This window comes from Anas platyrhynchos, chromosome 3 (genome assembly GCF_047663525.1).
Source record: "Anas platyrhynchos isolate ZD024472 breed Pekin duck chromosome 3, IASCAAS_PekinDuck_T2T, whole genome shotgun sequence".
Taxonomy (NCBI): domain Eukaryota; kingdom Metazoa; phylum Chordata; class Aves; order Anseriformes; family Anatidae; genus Anas; species Anas platyrhynchos.
The window spans coordinates 59,935,190-59,953,061 of record NC_092589.1 but is presented as its reverse complement, the minus strand read 5'-3'; the positions used below and the strand labels follow the sequence as shown (position 1 = coordinate 59,953,061).

Below are 17,872 nucleotides of genomic sequence, written 5' to 3'. Positions count from 1 at the left end.
ACACTGATGTGGGGACAAAGGGGAAGCTGAATTTCAACCTAAGAGAAAATACTGGAGACACTTTGAGCAGCTGCAGCACATCCAGCGGGATAGCAGGAACGGGACAAAAGAGAAGGGAAACACTTGGCTAATGCACTATAGGGTCATATAGGACACCACTGGCACACTCGTGCACTCAGAATTATGGCAATAATGGGAACTGATTTTCAGTAACCTTGCTGGGAGCATGTTCTCTCCAAGATAGGTATTGACATTTTACAGGTGAAGAAACCTTTCTACTGGCCCACTGAGTATGCCTATGATAGAAGTAGAAATAAAAGGTGGTTTGGGTTCTGCCGGCTGAGTCACATGAAACACAGGGTGATCTCCAGTGTCTGAGCTTCTGGCAAAGAAGCTAGCATCAGGATAAACCTCTTAACATCTAATGTCACTGTAAACAAACACAAGTTGAACTCTTTATCCATGTGCCCGATACAACGTCCTAGAACAGCGCACTCGGCACCCAGCTTTCAAAATCCAACAGAATCCTGAACAAATCAAAGCCAGGCTGCACGTGCAATCTTCAGAAATCCAAGGCACTAAATGTGTTTTTATTGTTTTGGCTTGGGTCATTTTAAAAAAAAAAAAAAAAAAAAGGAGATCTGTACCCATGAAGCAGGAACAATGCTTCTGGTTTGGCAGCTCTAGGGAGACACACTGAAGCTCTTTATTTGCTGTGGTTAGTGTGACCACCTCTGTCTCTCATCATCCTCGTTTCCCACCGCAGTCAAAAAAAAAAAATGACTTAAGATTAAAATAATTTAAAATATTTATCCTACATAGCGTTTTTTAATGATTTTTACTACATTTTCAAATGTTACCTTACATTCCTGGCCATTTTTTTTTTGGTCTTCAGAGCAGTCTCCTTTGTGCCAGAGACTCTGGGGAGACCAACAGATGAAATACAAGTGGATAAGATGCTGTACTAAAATCTGTCCCTGTAAGTAAGCCCAAGAGGTCAGAACAGACAAACTGTCAGACTTGGGAAATGAGAATGTCAAACATAATGAGAAAGTAAAAAATGGTTTTGTAGTGCAGTAACTTGTGTAAGGAGAGGAAGGTGACAAGGCTCTTGGCTCTTACCTGCAAAAACAATTAATTTTCTCTTGAGAAAACACAAGAATTAGTTCCCGGATAGAATGGCAATGGTCACGCCATAAGAGCAAGGGGAAGGTTTGTGTGCCCTGATAAAAACATTCTGTTAAAGTCCCAGCTGTAGCGATGTTCATCGGAGCAGATCTTACTTCTCCCTTGCATACAATACCCTTTCTTTTGAAAGGATGCTAAATAATTGAAGGTCTCAGGCTCTTGTGACCAGCCGCCAAGCCCAAGAGAATAAAGATTATTAGATTATTATTTTGCAAAGCCAACCATGGGGAAAAGAAGAAGGAGAAGAAAAGCAGAAGTTAAAATCTAGTTTGCTGATGTTTTTTTCTTACAAGCTTCCAATCAAAATTCCTTTAGCATTTCAGGGGGACGAGAGCAGTAAGAGTGATGGAAAAGAATATTCCATTATCCACAATGGTAGCCACACTGAGTAAGTATACCTCAGCACCTTACGCAGCCCAAATATTTCTCATCTACAATTATTCCCCTCCAATAGCCCAGACAATATGTTTATTTTGTGATCTCCTTTTTCCAGTGCCAAACCCAGCTATGACACTCGTTTTAAGAAGTCACAAATTAAAGCCCTTGTCTTCGCACCTGTGGTTTCCTCTCCAGGGAGAGCATGGTGCCTTACCTTTTTAATATCAAGGGCCTTTTGCTTTCAGTCTTCTCTACTAGCACCTCTGGCAACCCTCATCTCCCAGCCTGAGGATACCATGGCAGTGCCTTTACCCTGGTGTCCCAAGTGCTCTTGTCCTTATGGCCTTGCACAGCTTGATTCTGGAGCATTTTTTTATCCCTTATGTCAGAAAACATCTGCCCTTCCTGTTCTTATCATCCCTTTTCCCTCCCTGCCTCATCACATCCTAGTTCTCAATCTACAGCTCCATAGTGAGATCCTTTCAACACTCCCCTCACAGTTTTTCATTGATAACTCTAGCACCTGCTAGGGCAATGCCTGTTTGCCTTCCCAATACAAATTACCCAGTAACACACATGCACAAAGCCTTGTAATTGGCCCACCAGCATGAACAGGTGCACCACATCATACCTGATGCAGTCGACGCTGACAGCATCATAAGCAAAAGCAACCATCAGGGAGCTTGAGCAGCTCCTGAACCAAGTGGACACCCCAAGGAGGACACCTCCCTGGGACTCCCTCACTTCTCCCTGCTGCCTGGTGGAATACTTTTTCTCTCTTTTTTTCCACCCCCCTCTCCCTTTCTGCCTCTTCAGGTAGCATTGAGGTCAATGTATGCCATCAGCCCTGCTTGTAAAGCTGTGTGCACTTAAGGCTATCCTACCTGCCTTTGTGCAACAAGGGTCGCATCCTTGAATTGAGGCTTGACTTGACTTTACTGAGAAGTTGAACCATTAACAAGCGCACTTGAGAAAATAAAGCTTTTGCAATGTCTCAGGACTTTTAAGATTTTCTGCATGTATTTCATTTCAATAGCAAACTTTATCCTACAGGTTGCAGTGGGCTGTGCACCTTCTCCATATGCTCTAAGTAGGAACCTCCAGATTCAGAACAGATTCAGCTTCAGGATACGAACTCCAAATTGAAACAGTGCATGTGCTATTTGAAACAAAACGTGTGTTATTTCAAGCAAAGTCCTGCTCCAGTTCACCTAAATTAAAACAGCACAAAATTGCCAAAAACCTTTCAGCTGATGCTCTGTTAAATAATGCACACTCCAATTCAGAAAGTTTCACATGCATGCAGAAGTCAGCAGATTGGAGCAATTTCCTCCCTCTCCCCCAAGGAGGGCCTTTCCTTGACAGCTGAGCATAAAGCTGAACAAGTATCTCCAGTACAGTCCCATACAGGTGCAAACTGCAGCTGCAGGAAAGCTGCCTCACCAGGCATAAAAGGGGGTTAAGGGAAAGCAGGTAAGCACTGCCTAACTTTCTACAGATCCTGAATGCCTCCCGCTACCATGTCTTTGGTCAGGTTTATCACGCAGCTCATCCTCACGTGTGTACGGGCAACTGCAACCCACTCAGCTCGACAAGCTCAGGTACTACATCAGCTGTTTCAGGTTATATTGAGAGTTTTCAGCTCACACATTCTTACTGTTATCACTAAATACGCTTTGGGAGAGGAATGTATTTCAACAGCTGCATTTCTCAAGCTCTGAAAAGTTTTGAGCGTTTCAACAACAGCAAATGTAGTCATACAGACTCGTTGTTAATGACAGCAAAGATACCAAGGCTTCTCTAATCCTGCAAGGGAGGATGTTAATACATACAGTTGTTCTGCTCTAGAGATGCTCCTGACCTTAAAGCTATAACAAAGGAGTAATAAGTCACTAATATCTATTTTTTCCAATCTGGAGAAGAACTGAGTGGGTTTTAGTAGTCAGAAGAGCAGACAGGGGTTCCCTTCTCAAACAGTGCTTCTGGCCATAATGGCTCCCTACATTAGGAAGAACCCTGTTCCTTTGGCATGGAGATTTGATAAATTTTTAGCAGCAAATTATGTTAACCAGACCTGGCTATGAAAATACAATCATGCTTTTGTACAAGACATGCCATGCTAGCAACAAATACTGACATGGAGACTGCTGTATTTAGACACAATGTCAAGGGATTTGATGCAGAAATGCACAATATTCTATCAGAAAGTTAAAAAGTTTTGCACAAAAATTTGTAAAATGGATTAAAATTCAGTCACGGTAGGCAAATATCATATCATTATTGACTGCAATTGTTTGGGATGAATTGGTTTAGTAAGATCATAGAATAGCCAGAATTGCATACTGTTTTGTCACACTGTCATTAGCAAACCTGAATATAACTAATTATAATTAATATAAAGAACTAACTAAATTCCTGCATGGTACAGAAGGATGCTGCAACCACATACAAGGAGAAAAATCCAAATGCACTAAGAGGTTATTGAAATAGCAGTGAAAAAAAGTGGGGTTCAATCTGGATGAATCATACATCTAATAAAAACAAAAAACAAGCAAACAAAACAAACAGTTACCTACCGATCAAGAAACAAGTACTTAGATATACTCATGAAAGACAGTTAGAACTCCTGGATCATGGAAAAAAAAATGCAAAACAGGATGGTTAACTTTTAATCAGCACCCCAAGAATATTCAGGAGAAAAGAGAAGTCTCCCTTTTATCATTTTTATTTATTTATTTATTTATTTATTTTTCTTGCAATGATGATAGTAAAAGAGATGTCAGGATGCTATGGGCATTTTGGTATTTATCTTTCAAAAATGCTGCAAGAGAAGTTGAAATCTGGGTAATCTAAGTTTTCTAGTTTTTTTTTTGTTTTGTTTTGTTTTGTTTTGTTTTGTTTTTCACTATAATAGATGATTTCATCAGTTCCTAACACACTGAATAAACACAGACAAAAAACTTACAGATTGCTTACAAGGTCTATAGGATTTCCAAGGAGAGCAGTGGTAATTCTGAATCACACAAAAGTAGCTCAAATCCAGCACTCAGCAGCAAGGCTAGGAAACTTATGGTAAAATAGTGGAAGTGTTATTATACAAATTAAGTATCATTTTTCTATTCCTGTACTTCATGCATACTTACATATCTTAATTTATTATTCATTGCAGCTACTTTTTGGCTATCTGTCTCCATGCTAGGAGGTTCAGTTTCGATTATTGATGAAAATAAACAGATTTTTTTGCAACTTAGGCTGACTGAAAGCTGTTAAATACCTTGGAAAAGCAGTAGCTGCACAAGTAGTGGGTGGCAGCTGGAAAGGCTCAATCCCTCACAGAAAAGCAGAATCGGTCAAGAATGGCCTTTCTTCAGGACCAAAGGCAAAGCCTCTGACAAGCTGCGGCACAGACACCATGACATAAGGCCACACGATCACCAGGAGGCCACACAGTCACCAGGATAAGTTAGCCTATGTAAGTGTTCAGGTACATGGAGCTACATGCAGCTTGGACACCAGTGGAAACTGAACTGCTTTGGATATGTTTGGAGTATAATCCTTATGCCCGATAAATACATTCTGAGTTGCACTTTACTAAAACAAATACAACTATAAATCCGTTCCACTGAACAGGAGCATGCAAGAACTTAAGCTCTGACAGGTTAAAATGACATAGAGAGCTTGTTATCTGCCCCTTCATGCAGAACTGATAACAAAATTTGGACCAACTTTGATAGCAAAGAGTCAGAGCCAAAGATGGTAACAAAACTTTCACCAACATTATCACAAGGAGGAGAGGCACTTGACAACATCAGTACGATAGAATAAATAAAATAGGCATATCTCAGGCTGAAAATATGAAAATATGAAAGATGCAACAGCATTTAATCCTTCGTTCCGCAAAAAAACTCACAACCCAATCTCCCTTTCTCTAAAACATGACGGGGACTGAAATCAGTTCCCAAACTTGTAAGTCACACACGTGCACACACACACTTGTACAAACAGTTCAGGAGAGTGAGGAAAAACATGTCACACTGCTCAAGGTTAAACCTCATGGCTCCTGACAACATTCACCCTTTCCAGCCTTTGCCACTCCTGGAGGAGCGAAACATCCTCCAGATGCTCACTCACAGGCGGTCACTGCACACTCAGGCCCAAAGAAAGGTTCAGGATTTTGCTTGCTAGATTTGCTCTGATGGGCTCAATCATCCAGACAGTGCCTGCGTTACAGCTCTCTGTAGACTCAGCACCCTGCCACGCAAGGGGAAGTCATGGCACCTCCGCTGCTACTGATCCCCTTGTGCATCCACCTTTCTGTACCAGGCACTGGATTCTGCCTGAGACCAAAGGCTGCCACACACTGCTGTATGGTACTCTTATATAGCCGGTTGCCTGGTGCCCCAGCACCCTGAAAGATTTACAAAGCATGGACAAGATGGCCAAGAGGTTACGCAACATGACATGGGCTCAAGCAAAAATAAAGGCACACTGGCAGGCTTAAATAGGAGAAAACAAGAATTCAGGTTAAGGATGACCAGCTGTGAAGGAAGGGGCTCAAATCTGACAGAAACTAATGGTAAACATTTAAAAATAAAGAAAAAAAAATACAAAAGGCCGCAGCCCTGCCCTGGGGCCCTGCCACTGCTCTGCTCTCAGCTGCCAGCCCCCAGCCTTGGATCAGCGCTCAGCAAAACCTCCTGCTGCTGCTTCTGTGCCAAGGCAGGCAGCACCGAGCTCCCAGGCTAGGAAGCGTTTTGTAACCAGTTCCTCCTGACTCTGTTTTTGTAGGCCACAAGTGTGCTCAGCCTGTCAACACACGCTGCTCTCTAGGATACTGCTTTTCAGTGGGGTTATGCCCGATTCCCTCCACCCCACAGAGTGACCGTGTTTGTAGCTTGATAGGTTGTGGGGCAGGAGGAAAGGTTGCTTTTCAGACGGTGCTTTCTTTTTGAAAATATTTGAAAAAGTTTGAAAAATAAAGGTATCGATGTCTAACAACAACTCAAATCTCAATATGGTAAAGAATTTACCAGAAAAGACCACATCATTAGGACCTGCTTAATTGCACAAGTAAAGAGGAAGGGACAGGAGCAAACACCACTCCTGCCCAAAGGACACAGAGACACCTGTGTTGTGGCTTAAACCTATAAACTGATTATAGGCAGGAGTTAGGATCTTCCTCCACTTCATCCAATAAACCTACACCTCATAACATCATACAGTTACAGCAGTAACACCTCCTTCCCTACAATTAATCACATTCACATTATTCAGGTTGGCCCTCACACACATCCTCAAATAGAGGGGTCATTATAGCAGGGAAGGCTTGCCACTGAAGCAGTAAAAAAAAATTAAAAAAAAAAATGTGTGGAAAGAAAAAAGCAAGAAAATTCAAAGGCATTTAGGGCACTGTGAACATTCTGTTCCATGCTAATATTAGTGGCAATACGGTGTAGAATTACACTACTAGCCTCAAACATCTCAGCAGATCAGAAATATGAATTATTTATCACAGATGGAGAACAGAGGAGGTGCCCATTTTCTGCACTGGCTTCCTATCCCCTGGCTTCTTTCCCCCCTCATTAGAAGTGATATTAGCAACTCTAAATGATAATGACAAATGTAATTTTTTCTTTGTTTTTACCTAACTTTAATCAATTTGGTGGTACCATTCCATGCCAGCTATTTTTTCCAGACTGACAGGATCAATCACAATGAGTCAATGAATTATTTCAAAGAGCAAAAGGCAGAGGGTGAAGAGACTGCTTTGACCCTGTTAAAGTCTGAAGACCTCCAATGCTCTGCCTTCCCCACATTTGTATGCATCAAGCCAACACCTGGCCACGATGCTTGGGTTCAAGGATATTCCTCCTCTCAGTCTCCACACTAAAGCATGCCCAAGCTATGGTGGTATCTATGAATTCTCTGAGAAGGAGAAATAAGTCACATGTGACTCACGGAGTTGCTAAAAATCTGTGACAGATTGGTCATCACAATGTAAGTCCAGAGTGGCCATGTTTCAGCTTTGCACAAGCAGGTCTTACATGCAAATGCAGTATATTACATGAGCTTCAGACCACTCTCTGGCAGCAGAAAGACTCTCTCCAATCCTCTCAGTAATTTTCCTGCTGGGTCCACTGATTATAAAGCCAAAGAGAGAACTATTATTTTACATTCCAATTACCTGCATGACGAAGGTGACCACATTTCCCCAAATTCCCATTTGGCCATAGCTCTACTAAATTAAATCATTCTTAAATATTTTCCAGAGACAAAGAATTCAAAGCACTTAGTATACCAAGGCAATTAGTCTTAAAAGCGCACACCTTATTTTGGCTAAAATTCATCTAACTGTATTATAAGAACGCCAAACAGAGTGTTTACACTCTAAGTACACATAATCTTTTACTTCTCCTCATTATTCATGACAGTCCCAAAGCAAATTTACAGCAAGGTTTTAAAAATAGCATTAATAATCTTAGGGGCTGTATTGAGACCCTAATTAAGATAGTATATGAAAGTTTCCTGCTAGTGAGATGACAGATTTAAACTATGCAGTCACAAAACTCCTTTAGGAATTTATTTTAACACCACAATTTGGGAAATATAGTTGTCATTCCTGCTTCCACACTAGGTATTGAGACATCATGGCAGGTATTTGGCTATCTTGGCGTGTGCTGTTGAGTCACGTTTAGGACCCAGCTGCTTGGGGGACACTGCAATTCACACCTTGGCCCCACAGATGCATGCTTTCACCACTTCACAAAGTGCTTTCCAAGATGACAAGTGAGGGTCCCAGGAAAGGAGGAGTCTTCAGACAAGCTTTGCTTAGGTGACCTTCCTCACTTCACGCAGATCCTCCTCAGCAGCAGCAAAAGTAGGATCCCATTTCTGATGAACGGTGTAGCTGTTTTAGCACTGAGAGCAAACTCTCAGTCATCATTGCTCACTGTTCACTGCTCACTTCTGTAACAACACAGGCTGCGTTTATCAACCTCATTTTTCTCCTACAGCCCAGATTTATCTGCAGGGTAAATCCACCCTGTATGCCAAAGCTGCAGGGATCAAAGCCCATCTCTGAACAGACTCCTCCAGAATCCTCTCATTAGGCATGTCAAGAACTGACACTTCTTACTGACTCTTTTGGAGTTGTAAGAATTCAGCCTGCCATCAGTTAGGCCTACAGTTTTCTGGGAGCAGTGAATTAAGGAAGCCCAAGCAAGAAATAAAACGTGAGAATTATGACCCCCTATTTTGTATTATCAGTCATGAACAGGAATTTTGCTTTAATGCATTGACCTTGAGAAGCCACACAAGATACATTACAGTTGAACTGGATATTAACCACAGCCTCTCCCTCTGCTCTGAGCAAAAAAGGAAAAGACAGTTCCAACTTCTCAGTAAGAGTTAAACCTTCATTCAACTTAGATTAAACATCACTCCCTTCAGATGTTAATATACATCACTGACATTTTCTTTCCTTAAAAAACACCACAAAGGCTTCTCACTTGAAACAATCTCCATTTAACAACACACATCCTAGTGAGTCCAGATTTAACTACACTGACAACTCATTATTGAAAGTGCTCATGTGCTCTCAGTGACCAAAGCTGCTCTGGCAGACCTCTCTCTCTGGATTTATCATTAACATTTACATTCTCGAGCTGCTAAATAATTCAGTATAGCATTTAGCCTTGTGTCCTTGCCTGTCTACCCAGAAGCTGCTCTCACTGTTTACTGTATGAGCCAGCAGCAGGGAAGAAAAACCTGCCTGGATCCTCAGTGCTTCCTCACACCCTGCAACTGAGAGGCAACTTTCACTCTTGACACAGAAGTTATTATTTATTTTTTTTTTGGTTGGAAAAGTGTTTATTAGATACCTAAATATAGGCGGTTATTTATCCACATGGAGCCAGGACCATGTGGTCTCAGCTTCCCATGCAAATTCCCCTTTTAATAATCCTAATGCGGGGAGCTCTCCAATCAGAACGCTATCAGCCACGGCGCCCTGATACCTGATGCCAGCTTTGCTGGTAATGTAGGCCACTGAAGCAAATCCAGGGAGATTGAGTTGGAAGTGGAGAGAGAATCAGAGATCTGCTTGCATGGCTTCCTGACGGGGGGTGGGGGTCTAATTTTTTTATTTATTTTTTTTTCTTTCCTCGGTGCTGTAAAGGAGAGATACAATTTCCAGGCGATCATTAGCTGAGAGCAGCCCAGCTGGGTTGAGGCTGGGAGGCGGGGACGCGGTGGCAAGCAGCGAAGCAAGGTGGAGGCACGAAGGCAGAAGACCAGGTGGATGAAAGCATGAGGTGGCTCTTGGGCAGCAACTGGAGGAAATTCGGACATGCAGACAGGGGGAACTACGACTGGCTAGACAATGAGCCAGGTGGGCCACTGCTGGAAACAGAGCTCCAGGTCTGTACCCTCCTGCTCGTGTTTGTGGCATATCCTTTGACTTTGCATGTGTGTGTGTGTTTGTACAGTGCCTCAGTGTACGTACATAGTTAATACATGGGTATCAAGCTGTATCAAAGCAGTAATGTGCAATTACATATCATCAAAGCATTTATTTATTGCTGTTAAGTTCTTTTCACCATAGATATGGTGAAAAAAAAATAAACATCAGAAGGAAAACCTTGCTGGAGTGTCAGTTAAAGAAGTTTTTGTCTTTTAAGCATAATGCATTCTGTTATTCCTTGATTTCTTTTCTTTTAAATACATGTTTACTCTTTGGATCTGGTCCCATGAAGCCTTTCTACAGACGTTTACAGTCCGTAGCAGGCGGCAATGAACTCTTGTTCTCTAAGCTGTGCGCTGATTACTTCTCAGAGAGAGGATCACAGGCAGGCAAGTGGGGGGAGGAGAGATGAAAACACAGCCTGCTTTTCTGTCTTCGGCTGGGATGCAGAGAAAGGGGTTCTCTGATGAGGAATAAAAATGTCAGGTTCACATATACCCCTAGTAAATGTCTGAGGCAAGTAGCACCAGCAAATAAACTGGCCATGCTACTTAGCATTCAAGTATACTGTTGTAAAAAGAAAGGGGGTAAGAGTTTTTTTTTTGAATGCCTCTATGATTTTAATAGTCTACCTCATCACTAAGACTGCCAGAGTTTGAATGGCAACATCTTCACGCCCTGAAGCTGTTTTTGTCTGACGATGGGAAACACACAGCAGCACCAGCAGCACATTCTAACAAGTATTTGAAAATGCAGTTTAAGTCTAGGATCTCTTTAAAATTGTGTAGTTATTAATGGATACAAAAGCACATCAAAATGTTTTTCTGTTCTCCAAAGTTTAATGTTTTTGCTTTTTACAAGCAATAATGAATCATCTCTGAGAAGCAGAATGGAACGTAGGAAAGCACCTATGCATTGGCCGCAGCCTACTGACTTCAAAGGAGACTTTGCTCCAAATCCAGTTAAAACATTCAGAAGTTAAAACATTCCTGTTCCTTGATTCAACTTCAAACACCATATCAAAACTATTAGCATAAATATGGACTATATTTTAAAAGTCATGTAAATAAAGGTCTAAGTGCCCTAGCAAATCATTCACATAATAAATTCTAGCACCAAACAGCCACTTCAATGGGAATTTAAGCAAGCCAAGCAAGCTTTCCCCCCTCTCCCCCTTATCCTTACACAAAAGCTTCCTTTAAACTCATGCTTTATTAGGTCATTCCCTTCTAAAGTAGGTACTAGGTTTCTTTTGTCTATACTAAAAGTTCAGTTCCAAAACCATTAAATTACTCATTATGGAAATGCCACACAACTCTGCACTCTCCATTTCATTCCTTTATCAACAGACATGAACAAAAGCTCATCTGAACTGATATGGGTCATGTAATCTGTAAGCTGGCGACTGTACATCCTCAGCATGGTAAAAAAAAAAAAAACAACAACAACAACAAAAAATGCAGGCAGACAGATTACTAATGAAAGGCTTTACTACTTCTAAAATACTGAACACATAGCAGAAAACTGACCCCTTGTTTCTGTCCTCACAAAGGTATAAATGGAAAGAATGATTATGCTGGGAAATAAGCCCCGATGGCCAAACCATCCTACTAAAAATCAGTTCTGGGAAAAGAGAGGACTTTTTAGAGACTTAATTCCTTTTACTGCTGCACACTTTTCTGCTTTCTCCTCTTTATACAGGCTGTTTTTCCTATGTTTTGTGTCTGTAGCTTATTTCAGGCTGGAAGTCCAAGTCTTGTTTATGTCAATTAAAAAATCCACCATAGCTGCTCATGGTAACACAGGCAGAGTACACAGACCTCACCTGAAGCTATAGTATCAAAAGAAACCAGTCAAGGAAATGCTACAAAGTAATTCCCTAAGTCACTTAATATGTTTGTTTTGGAAACTTCCAGATGTTAAAATTTTACTTTTGATATGTACAGCAGTTGGTTAATTTGGTTACAGTTCTCAATTACTGAAGATTCAGTTTCATTTCTAGAGCACTTATTTTCCAGTACCTATAGCCACCAGCCCATTGTTTCTTTTGTAGCTTTAAAGCTTCAGAAAAGATGTTTGTTTAGTTTAATTATAGTTTTTGATATACATGTTCTTATGGCTATAAGATTTTCCAAGTTTTTATGTTAAGATCTTCATAACATTCTTCAGTAGCCCCATAGCCACTCTTCTCAGAAAAGGCACAAAAACAGAGCAGAAAAACAGTGACCAACAGTTGTCTCCCAGTACTTTTGATGTGTTTGGATATACCCACAAGACATCAGCTGCAGTAAATACTTCTTGTGCCACATCTCAATGTAAAAGCAGTTTATGTACAATGCTTGGCAGAAGATAATACCAAAGTGTACTGTAGGTCACCATGATTTATCCTTCAAGTTATGGGCATCAGCAAATTCGCATCTATTCCATCGGTCCCTCTTCTTTTTTCCTGCCATCCTGTGGATTCTCAACAACGGAGCCCCTGTGCGAGACCACGTCTCAGACCAGGAAGCACCATGCAGCTGCAACACTAGGCTGTGCTTCCCCCAGCACGTGAAGGATATAGCAGTGGTCCTCGGCTATTGATTAAAATATAAGCTTCCTTCCAGTGAAACTCACTGGCATGTTGCACTGGGCTTAAAGGTGAGAGAATCGGGCTTCATATTCCTTTTACAGGTATGCGCTGCTGGGTTAAAAACTGGCTAGATGGTCAGGCCCAGAGTGTGGTAGTGAATAGAGTGAAATCCAGTGGTGTTCCCCAGGGGTCGGTGTTGGGACTCATCCTTTTTATTGATGATTGGGATGAGGGAATGGAGTGCACCCTCAGATGAGGCCAAGGTGGGGGGAAATGTCGAACTGCCAGAGGTTAGGAAGGCCCTGCAGAGGGACCTGGACAGGGTGGGTCATTGGGCAGAGGCCAGTGGGGTGAGGTTCAACATAGCTAAGTGCCGGGTCCTGCATTTTGGTCACAACAACCCCATGCAGCGCTACAGGCTTGGGGCAGGGTAGCTGGAAAGCTGTGCAGAGGAAAAGGATCTGGGGGTGTTGGTCAATGCTCACCTGAACATGAGCCGGCAGTGTGCCCAGGTGGCCAAGAAGGCCAAAGGCATCCTGGCTGGTATCAGGAATAGTGCAACCAGCAGGAGCAGGGAGGTGATCGTCCCCCTGTGCTCTTCTCTGGTGAGGCTGCACCTCAAGTGCTGTGTTCAGCTTTGGGCCTCTCACTACAAGAAGGACATCAAGGCCCTGGAGTGTGTACACAGAAGGGCTACGAAGCTGGTGCAGTCTCACCTTCTGTCCTCACACAATCCTTCCTTCATTTCTTCTGTGTACTGTTTTATGCACCTTCTAAGACCACAACCAACAAAAAAAGTAGCAAACTTGATAAGAAAAAATCTCATTTTATTAAATAATTTAATGTCTGCATTAGAGTAATAGATGAACATTTTCTTCCAACCCTGCTGTTTCTTGTAGCTCATTTAATGGTGAGGTAAGACAACTGCTTGTACTGCCAGAAACTCTTTAATAAGAAATGATCAGTAGGTACGAGACAATTCTTTAGTATGTATTTCTGTGGTTAAAAGACAGCTGAGGAAAAAAAGCTTAATAGTGAGTCCATGATATGTATTTCAATGTATTTTAAAATGACTTTAATGGGTTTGGCCTCAGACTCACAATACCGCAGGGGAAAAGAAATAAAAAGGAAAAAAAAAAAAAAAAAAGCAGAAATTTCCTGTACACTATTTCTTTTGCTGTAAAGTAAAACTTACTTTTTTTTTTTCTTTTTTTTTTTTTTTTCCTTAAGCATGACCACATACTAATAATTTAATAATATGACTATGCAGTGGAGAGGTAACAAATGCACGGTAGGTAATCATGGTCATTCTGTTAGCTACAACATCAGTGTTGTAGCTAACAGAATGACCATGATTCTTAATAAGCAGAGAAAGTATTAGTAGACTAAAAAAGGTGTATCAGTTACTGCCTTTTTTTTTTCCTTCCTCCCCCCTCCCCCCCCAAGAAGCATTGCTGCAAACAGCCTATTATATTCATGTTCCAAGTAGTCTGAGGAAAAAAACACTAGAATTTTCCTGGTTTGAAAATAACCACCTTCATTAAAAAATAAATCTGACACATTGATCTATTTAGTCTCACCATGACAATGTGAAAAAGCAATCTGATTACTCTTTGTGTACTCGCAAAGGGAACGATTGATAGTAAGTGACGTTTTAGGTTTCCCTACTTTAAACTAAACTGTGAATGAGATCCAGTTATTAGGAGCTAGAGCAAATTAAATGGGAAAGTTTATTATATTAACATTTGAAAATTAAACTAACACAGCCGAAGTGCTCAAATGTTATAAAAAACAACAACAAAACTAGCTTGTAACTCCTATTAATACTACAGCACAATTCAGCAGCTGTAGGACGGAGGTCGTTTGTGCTGTATTATGCAGGAGATAAAGCTGACAAGCCAGTCACAGCTGCTACCAAGATTCCTAGAAGTCCTTTTTCCACAGTTTTAAACAGGGAAACTGGTTCTTGGATAGCTGGCAGAACAAGTACAAGAAAGGGCCCCAGTCCAGGCTGTCCTGACAAACCAAGTATTATTTGGGGCTGGCCTGTAAGAATATAGCAGCCAAACAACAGGTATGGCAGGCAGTAGGTCCTGATGAAAGGGGAGGTTGTCACAATATTTGTTTGTTGAACAGTACAGTTTTCCAAATAGGAAGAAACAACAGTAGACAGTGGATCACTAGCCCTACTCTGCAATTCAGTGTTGTCTCAAGTTTTAAAAGTTTAACCTCTCTTCCAAAGAGGACTAGTCCCAGCATAATTCCAGAGGAATAAAGACATACACCAAAATATATATAGTTCCAGTCTGTTGTTCCCCTTCCCAAGGAGGTGGGTTTCCTCAACTTCATTTTATTTGTGTCTAGTTGTCACAGTATTTTGTTTTAATGGGCAAATAAAAATTGACAGATCACTAGCTTGCAGAACATATTGGTGAGTGTCACTAATACAGGCAGAAAATAACTTGGGAGTGCATCAGCTAAGTCACTGCAGGGGGGGTGGAGGATGTATTTTATATTAAGGGGTCTCCAGGAACCTAGTGCGCTATCTATTTTCTTTACTTACAGAGCAGACAGCAGAAAAGTTCAACCAAAGAAGACATAGAGCCGTTTCTGTGCATCATATTGCCTGCCACCATGATGCTCTTCCTGGCATTCCTGCTGCTCTTCCTGTACCGCCGCTGCCAGCGCCCCACCCCGCAGGGGCAGATCTTCAGCATCGACCTCCCCGAGGCCCTGCCGGAGCACGAGGTGCCCAATTTCCTTTCCGTGCTGCCCTGGACCAGTGAACAGAGTTTCCACTACTCCACTCTGGTCCCTGATGCCACGTTCCTCTCTGTGTGTTTGCCTCCATCGTATGAGGAGGCCACCATGAAGACTAGCCAGGACGAGGCTCACATTGAGCTCTCTACAGATCCAGTGCCTCCTTATGAAGAGAGCACGGCACATCCAGCAGCACCAAATAAACATCCTACGGAAGCACCTTAGCCAAAGCATGCAACCCCTCATGGTACAAACAGGGATCTGCTATGGCCTTTAAAATTAGCAAAAAAAATTTCCAAATGAGCCAAAGCCAGTGAATTATGAAGGAAGAAACTTTGAATAACAGGGAATGAGCCTTTTCACCTCACTGTAGGATTCTCTATCTTCCATTTGTAGCAAGGCTACATGTACAGTGTGACACCAAATCGGTTCTAGGCTGTTAATGTTGGAATTTGAGAAAACCAAGTATGTCATGCAAGGATTAAACTTACAGATGAGAATGTGCCCACCTGAAATCCCTCAGCTGCCAAGAAACATAACACTGATGGTTGGACTTCATGATCTTGAACGTCTTTCCCAGCCTAGATGATTCTATGATAAGTTATGCTACAGATTCAGCAGTCACAAAAAGGGCTCTTAGCATGAATCTATTCCAGTTTGCTTTTTTTTCTACTTCATTTGTTTATTTTTAATTGAATTTCTGACAAGCTGATTTACTTAATCAACATGTATAAACATTGCATATCATTCTGCAGTGCTTTGAAATGAACACAGCTCTCAGGAAAGCAAATAAATCTTTAAAAAAAAAAAGATTCCAGGAACTGTCCCCACAAGTTCAACTATGGACTGTTGTTAAAGGCTGTCTTTTACTACAGTTGAACGATGAGAATGGCCAGAGAAGACCTGATCATTCTGGGTGAGGAAGACTCCAGCACCATCACACAAGAGCACACCCACACTGTTGCTGCAAGCCAAGGTCTGCAAGGTCCTGAAGTTCTAGACTACTGACTTGACTTATTTTTCAATTTACATGTCTAAAACAGTAAACCTGGTGACCTTTTAGGTACAGTGTGTAAGAGAATTGGGGAAAAAATAAAATCAACTGCACAAAAAAAAATCTGGTTTCTATTTCAAAACAGCATTATACTCACTTCTTGACCACTAGAGCAACATATCATTCAGATGCGTTGGTGCCAGTTCTATTTCTCATGAGCTTGCACATGCTTTCTTTCAGGCAGTGGCATATCTTTAACTCTTTCTTACAGGATAGCACTTTCACTATGCTGACAGATGCTCTTGTTCTGAGCATCTGGAAGGTGGCTATCTTGAAACCTGAAGTTTTTATGTGTTTTGACAGCTTCTTCCTTGCAGGTGTGAGCTGTTCTATGACACTACAATTATCTATGGCATAACAACATATATATGACCATGTGCAGCCTTGGTACAACTCCTAAAACAGAAGCTGTTTTGACTTGCACTGTGTGATTGTAGTAACTTTCACAGGTTGTCAATATGAGCTAGTGTAGAAGTCATCCTGCTTTGTGAATGTACTACCTTTTTTTTTTTCCTCTTAATGTGACAATAGGTAGTTAAGTTTCATGTTGTTATGTCAAGAATGGCACAAATCATACCACCAAATAGTCCAGGTCAAAATTGATGATACTCATATGGTTCTCTTAAAATAAGGAAAAAAAAAAACAACCACGCTCTGCCCTTTGTAATTCAGAAATGGCACCATTTTCTTAAATTAAATTTTTGAGATCTTTTCCTTTTCTAATGCCTACTTTTGGTTACCAGACAGTGAGAACAGCAGCAGCTATTGTTTTGGATAAATGCAAGTGCAACCAACCATTTTTCTTTTCAGACCATATCTGGGATGAGTTCCTAGTATTCACTAATGCATTTGAACGTACTGCATTGGGCTGTCTCCTTGCATTTTGTTTTCCTCCTTAATACTTGGTACATGCAGTTGTTGCCAGCTACATGGAAAGCAGAGTACCAAACAACATATACTTGCTAATTAGCAAGGTAAAAAGGTTTAAGGCTCAAAAAGAATCTTTTCTGCCTCTTGTGTCTCTATACTCCACTAGCTCCAAAAGAATTGTACAGGTATGCTTGACAAGTCTGCCTTCATTGCATCACATTTAGAGTACTTTACCTTAAAACATCTGCTACGTTCTGAAATTAGTTACACTGTCCTTCAGCAGAAGTTCTTGATTATTATTAGTGTCTGAAACCCAGCCCCAGGTTCATTATTCTAAATTGCTCTCCAGTTATCTTGGTTACAATTCAGATAACTTCTTCAGTGCTGTTTCTTGTGATCAGGACCAACATACTTCTAGAACTAGTCAGGAATGGTGAGTGTTCATCTCTCACATAGTATTTATCAGGAAACTCTCAAATCCTACCGTAGACAAATAGTTTCTGTTTGTTAGCTGTACTATAGGCAATAAGAACAGGTACTTGCTCAAATCCAAATTAGCAACAATACTGCCATGTTTTCAATAGTTTTT

The 17,872-nt window shown here is 41.2% G+C and overlaps 1 protein-coding gene across 1 annotated transcript; it reads left to right on the top strand.

The window, feature by feature from the left end:
- Positions 1-9,227: 9,227 nt before the first annotated feature.
- On the top strand, positions 9,228-17,567 carry SMIM28 (small integral membrane protein 28). Its single transcript, XM_027454456.3, has 2 exons — positions 9,228-9,984; positions 15,165-17,567. Exons 1-2 carry the CDS (start codon positions 9,874-9,876, stop codon positions 15,582-15,584), a joined length of 531 nt encoding a protein of 176 aa, XP_027310257.2. The 5' UTR covers positions 9,228-9,873; the 3' UTR covers positions 15,585-17,567.
- Positions 17,568-17,872: the final 305 nt, after the last annotated feature.

Coding starts and splice junctions, on each gene's coding strand:
- SMIM28 (XM_027454456.3), top strand. CDS start 9,874: ATGAGGTGGCTCTTGGGCAGCAACTGGAGGAAATTCGGACATGCAGAC. Junction 9,985..15,164: donor TGCTGGAAACAGAGCTCCAG/GTCTGTACCCTC, acceptor CTTTACTTACAG/AGCAGACAGCAGAAAAGTTC.